Raw genomic sequence first — 6704 nt, 5'->3', positions numbered from 1 at the left:
ACCGCTCCCCTTTGCTCTGATCACTTACTATTAATTACAATGCTTTATCTCCATGGTCACAATAGAGGGTGGGCTGAAGTTTTTTTTAGGCAGAAGTAATCTTGACCTTTGGAAGGCCCTTTAAAATACATTTAAGGTAAACTTAATCCTTTCTTTACCTAAAATAGGATTAGGCCAAAATTGGCCCAGGACACCTCTGCCCTCTCTAAGTGAAATAGATAAATATATTAGGATTCCTCAAATTAAGTTTTAGATCCCTACAAAAACTGTGTAAGTATCATTCTTTATTAAGATCCATAAGAACTAATATCTATTCTTGAGATTTTCTTTTCTCAGTACCATTCCCAGTAATCACAAGATGGCTGCTACGCCGCATCAGCTGATAATCATCTCTGCTTACCGGAACCGCTTTCCCGAAACTGCATTCCATGGAGACCCACCCTTAATCCAACCCTGAATAGAATCTATGTTCCCTATTCTTAAAACTTCATGAGCTGATAATTGAAACACTAGTCCCTCTCCCTTTACTTGCATATAACACGTTTTCAATAAAAACGCACCATGATTCCTAGCAGTTGTCACTCCTCAGAGGGCGACCTCTGAGGGGTGTCCGGCATAGGACGTGCATGAAAAGGCATCGAGGCCTCTGTCTTCTGTTCACCTTCGCCGCCTTCGTCGAGATAACCCACCCACGGTGAGGCTGGTCCCTGGCAGAACAGCAGTTGGCCGTGTGGGAATTCAGCACCTTTAACCACGATGCTACCTCCCGCCCCCCAAAATGCATATTTTTATTCCATAAACCTACTTCAGAAACTGTTAGAAAAGAACACCCATGTTCCCTTAGTAGTCAGAGCGACGACATGCATACTGCACACACCTGTTGAAACGCTTTGTGCGTTCACAGACACTAGCCGCGAAGGTGGCAGACGTCGTCTTGGCATTAAACATAAAAGAACTGTCCTGACCTCAGGGATCCATGGCCAACATTGGGAATCATGTGCAACGAACCACTGGCCAGTCAGGAGATCCTCAAGCTCGCTGCAGCCCTCAGCATCCAAAACGGGCCTAAAATATGGCACCAAGGAAACAGGCAGGGTCTGTGAGGTGCTCACTGCCCTGCCCAGCACGAGACTGGAGCTCCTGGAAAGAGCCTGGGCAGAGAGGTTCTACAGGCCTCGTTGGTGAGCCCACCCAGGAAGCTCCGGCACAGGCCAGTGTGCCTACCCGCCAGGAGCTGTGCCCAGCACTGCTCGAGCGGCTCCATCAGATTCTCTCCTACCCAGCCCATGATAACAGCCCTCGTAACACACTGCAGCAAACAGCAAGCCAGCGGCCAAGCCTGAGCTCCATAGAACTATCGACCACTCCTAGTGGTACAAAATCCTTGTCTTATTCACAGGCTGCTTTCCCTTCTGCATCCCACCCTAGGAAAGCAGCTGAAGGGTTAAATGTTCCCCAAGCACCTCAGGGATATAAAAGGGTTAACTCAGTGTCGGGCTTGTACCTTAGGTACAGTCACTGAAAAGTCCTATCTAAAACTCCCAGGTCTCCAGACCCTTTCTCCCCATCCATATTTCTTGCTGAGTCAGCTGGTCCTGCCTTGACGTCACTGCAGATGGCCGAGCTTGTGTTTCCCAAGTTCTCACCTCAGACGTGAAGACTGCAACATCCTCACCACTCAGAGGGAACAATGAGTCAACCAAGGACTAGTAGATCTTTGGTCCCAGAACCCCAATTACCTAACCATAGTACCCCTTTCCTTAAGTCCCAATAAAAGTTCCTTTCCCCCACCCCTCAAAGCCACTCAAACTCTCTGCATCTGGCCCCTTTCCACTGTTGGAAAGTTAATACATTTTTTTCTACCCACTTTCTGAGTTTGCGAATTCTTTCATAGCCTGCAACCAAGGCCATGGTAAGGTAGTGCAGAGACCACCCTAACAGAAGCCGAGAGCTTAAGTCCCCACTGCACCCCCGTGCTCCCTATGTGCCTACTAAACCACATGTGTCCACGCCCCAGCCACCCCAGTCCTTGAGTCCTCCCTGGTGCTGCCTTTAATCCCACACCAACACGCCTTCCTGGGAGACAACCCCTCTACCACCTTGGGCTCCTCTCTATCCAGGTAAAAGGTAAAAGCATAAAAATGCTCAAAAACAATATAAGTAAAAATATCAAGTAGAAAAGCCTTTCTCAGAAGATTAAAGATAAAAACCAGAAAATGAAAATAGAAACAGGTTGGTAGAATTTGCAACTTCCATACAAAAACACAATGGACTGAAGAGATAAACAGAAGAGAAAATCTGCAAAAAATACAACAGAAAATATTCTTCACATACAAGAGGACTTCAAAAAGTTGTGAAAGAATGAAATTAGAGTACAAATTAATTTTCATGTAAAAAATTTAGAAATCCACGCAGGATTTCGAGATGATGCATTTTCCACCCACGTTTTAAAGACTCCCTATATATGGCTCTCTATATATGGTGAGGTGGCAAAGGCAGCTGTATGCCACGTGGCCAACTGCACTGTTTGAGAACGGGACCTGGAGGCTTGAAAACAAGCCAGGTGCGTGTGCGTGCATGTCCAAAGTCTCGGAAGGAGGAGGAGATAGAGAAGGGATTGCGGCATGCCACGCAGGGTGCTTCCCACTCTCTCACTCTTCACCCTGCCCTTCTCTCTCCACATCAAGCACACACACTCTCTGGCAAAAAAAGAAAAAAAATCAATTTAAACTGCAAAGTATAGAGAAAAAAAACGTCAAGGGACATACGTGCCTCAAACGTAAACACAAACAGCAATGAACGTGAAAGATGTGTGTGTCAATAAAAACAAACAAAAACCCAGCAGGGCTACAATTGTTTTAGCACCATCGGAACACTGGAGGGGCAGGCGTGGCTGCAGGGGAGGAGACAGCTTCTCTGCTGCTGGTTCAGATCTCCGGCTATCTCAGAACACCTATGCCCTGGAACACAGGCCTTCGTAGGACTAGCCTCAGGAGAAAGTGTGGTCTCAGTGTAAAAGCTATGTGCTAAAGATGCATCACTGGGGCCGGCCTGTGGCATGGTGGTTAAAGGCCGTGGATTCCCATATGGCCGACTGTGGTTCAAGTCCTGGACCTGGTGGCTTGCTTTCTCACTCTCTCTCCCTCTCTCTCTCTCACTCTGTCCCTCTCTGGTCAAATCGAAATAAACAAATGAATAAATAATAAATAAAGTTAAATTAAATAAATATTAAAAAAAAAAAAAGGTTACATTTAAAAAAAAAAAAAAAGATGCATTACTGCAGCAAGAATGAACGCCCCCAAGTGCCTCCTCAGGCAGTGGTGACTGAAGTCACAGTGAAGTCACATCTGCACTAGTAATGGCCAAAGCCTGGCAGAGCAGAGACCATCCCGCCCTTGCCCTCCACAGCCAGGGTACCCAATGGTCCCAAGCCTACTTGTCCCTGGGCCATGGCCTCCTACACGTCCATTTCCAACTGTGCCGGGAGTCCTGCTTTGAGGAATGTGCACAGCACCAGCTCCAGAGGCAACCCCTGGGCTACCTAAGGCACCTCACAGGTGTGTGCCTGGCAGCCCTGCCTGGCGTCCCATTGCACCTTCGATGAGAGCACGCTCATCCCTGTGAATTCTTACCATGGGTTTTCACTGGCCTGCTTCTCCAATAGTAACTTCTTCTCGTCTTCAGAAAACTGCAAGTCCAGTTCAAAAGAATTGGTGTCCAGGCCATGGATGTACTGCTCTATGTTGCTGCCCGACCTCTGGGGTAGGCCCGTATCCAAGGCAGACAAGGAGTGGGAGGAGGAGGACGCAGACACCTGCATGCAGCCAAACTGGCTCAGGAGATTGTCGTACTGCGAAAAGGAGGAGAAAGAACCACGCCTTAAATCTGCCTCCCAAGTCCAGAGATGCCCGCAACATTTTGCACCTTTGCTGGCCTCTCACACACAGTGAGCTTGGGTAGGCCCACACCTACTGGCTCTCCTGCATAGGACAGGCAGCTGCTGTAACCATTTTTTTTTTGCTGAACCAAGACATGGTGGGCTCCTATCTGGCCGGGTCCCTCTTTCCATGAGAACAGAGGCCAGAAAGGGGCTGACCCTCAGACTTCCTTTCCAAGAAAAGGACCAGGACCCCTCACCCAGCATAGTGCTAACAGGGCAACAGCAGCAGCCTGAGGCCTTTCTGGCCCTACATGACTGCGCTGACCCCCTGGAAAGAGAAGGGCCTCTGACCCTGGCCCTTGGCCCAGGGGCTCTCCATAGGCCTGGCTCACAGCTCTGGCTGCAGGACTGGAACATTCAGGCATCCTCCCCTCTAGGCCCCAGGTGTCTTATGCTTGAGTCTGAGGCAGACACCAAGTATTTCAATGTGGCCAACCACATCTCATTTCTAAAAACAAATTCCTTTTTTTAAAAAAAGAATTAACTTTATTTATTCATTCATTCATTTATTTTTAATTTGACCAGCAAGAGACAGAGAGACAGAGAAAGTGAGAAAGCAAGTCATCAGGTCTAGGCCTCGAACCATGAATGGTCATGTAGGAGTGTCCAGCACCTTAACCACGCCACCTGCTGGTCCCCCAAAACGAATTCCTTTTAACCTCAGTAAGATGAATAGCATGATATAAACACGGCTGCCTGTTATCCTGGAGGAAACTACAAAGCAGAGTTGACACAAAAAACAGGATTACCCACAGACGTGCTGAATAGGCAGAGGCATTCACTACTGTGCTCCTGGGACACCAACAGGGCTGAAGCGTGCCCGCCAGGCCTGGGCAGGTGGCTGCCAAGGTGGAAGGTGGCACACCCAGGCCTGCCAAAGCCAGTAACGGGGAAGAGAGGACGCCGCTGGCCAGCAGCTAAGATGAGAGTGTGGCAAGCCCTCCCAGACACCCCCCCTGAAAGCCCTGCAGAGGATGGTCCCGACCCCTCTCAGGCCCACGCTGCCCTCCCAGGTCTCCCGCAATATAGCCACACAGGCGCCCTGGCTGCAGCCTGGCCTGGGGCAGGTCCTGGGCACAGTCCCCACCTCTTCTCAGAGGGCCTGCAGGAGGCTGCCTCTGTGTAACACCGTGAGTATACAGAGCCTACCGTGAGCCCCACCCAGGGTCACAGGAGCCTTCGGGGTCAGGGAGGCAGTTGTGCCCACTGTCCCGATTTGTGCCATGGGCACAGCAAGGCTCAGAGACTGGCCCACAGTGGCCAGTGCTCAACTCAGTCCAGCCTGCATCTGTCTTCCCAGTTCAGTCCACCTCCTGTCATACAGTTGCCTACCTGCTGGCACCACCACCCAGGCGACCACTACTAAGGGGCCCAGGGAAAGCTCAGGGTCTGTCCCCTTCTCCATCTCCTCCCCTCAGCTGCACCCAGTACAGACCTGGCCCAGGAAGGCATGTGGACTGGTGAGGTACTCGCCAATGGGTGGGAGGATATGCCTAACAAGCCTCGGTCCCCAGCACTGGAGAGGCAGATGACAAGTCTCCATCAGCAACTGGCTGGGAATCAGGAAATTCAGGAAGAAGGAAGTGCCAGCCCTCCCCACATCTGAGTCAAGAGTAGATGAGCCAGCCCAGAGGCCTGGAGGTTAAAGAAGCCAAATCCCACCTAGCTGACAGTCTTAGCTCTGAAAAACACAGCAAGAACATGTCCACCCAAAACCTCAACAGTATGGAAAAAAGGAGAAGGCATGATGGCATGACCACACTCTATTGAGGAGTGCTCTCTCCCTTTCCGTTTCTTTCTGGCAAGTGCATACACCCTCTGACATTTTGAAAAAAACAAAAAACAAGTGTGGGGTGGGGGCTTGCAGGTGGTATGATAGTTAAGGTGCTAGACTCCCACATGGCTGACTGTGGTTCGAGTCCTGGACCTGGCAGCTTACTTTCTTATATTCTCCCTCTTTCTGTCTCTCTCTGGCAAAATTAAAAAAAAAAAAAAACAAAAAGTAGAAGACAGGCCCAGCTGCCAGGCCGATGGTAACACAGCACCTGCAGTGCTGGAAGTCACATGGCAACTGTAGTTTGAATCCCAGATTGGCCTGACAACCTGGCCAGCTGCCCAGGATCCTGAGATGGTCGGCTGGGGAAAGGGGTCATGGTGCAATGAAACCTCGCTGAGGGTGTGCACAAAAGCGCACACTTGCTCTCTTGGAAGGGCACACCTATTGTAAAAAGAAAAGAACGAGTAGAGGAATGCTGTGGTCCTCTGCCCTCAGTGACGCTCCTTGAAGCTGAAGGAGATTTGGTATTTCTGGAGCCTCTGGGATGGAAACATTCTACCATGAGGTGATGAGGCAGGAGCCCCTTTGGGAAGGCTTCCTCTGCATGCCACAAGACACGCATGCTGTAAGACTCACAACTGTCTGAATGAGAACTGGAACAGGGCTCCCTGCGGGGATGCGCTCCAAGATCTTCCAGCCACCTAAGAGCTGAGGGGGAGCCACTGAGCACAAGGCAGCGGCTCACACAGCAGGGCTCAGCAGCTGCAGCCACAGCTCAGGGAGCCAGTCCTCCAGGGGCGCAAGCTTGGGTACGTGTGCACATGCCTACACAGACAAGCGTGCTGGGCACCAAGACTGGGGATAACTGGGGCCCACGTGGTCCCCTCAGGGTTCTACTCCCCGGAGTGACCAGAAACAGGCTATGGAGCTCTCAGGCTCAACAGCTGCCTGTAGGCCCAGGGTGACTTCTGTAGACACATCAGGCTC

General features: G+C 50.5%; 1 protein-coding gene across 1 annotated transcript in view; it reads right to left on the bottom strand.

Annotated features, from left to right (window-relative positions):
- PDPK1 (3-phosphoinositide dependent protein kinase 1) overlaps positions 1–6704 on the bottom strand; it is a 46072-nt gene that overhangs the window by 11376 nt on the left and 27992 nt on the right. The window contains exon 10 of the mRNA XM_014587042.2: positions 3633–3850. Coding sequence (XP_014442528.1) covers positions 3633–3850 — 218 coding nt within the window. The remainder of the gene's footprint in view (positions 1–3632; positions 3851–6704) is intronic.

The sequence above is a fragment of the Tupaia chinensis genome, unplaced genomic scaffold, assembly GCF_000334495.1.
Source record: "Tupaia chinensis unplaced genomic scaffold, TupChi_1.0 Scaffold000178_1, whole genome shotgun sequence".
Classification (NCBI taxonomy): Eukaryota; Metazoa; Chordata; class Mammalia; order Scandentia; family Tupaiidae; genus Tupaia; species Tupaia belangeri.
The sequence above is the reverse complement of the archived record's forward strand: the minus strand, read 5'-3'. Positions and strand labels throughout refer to the sequence as shown.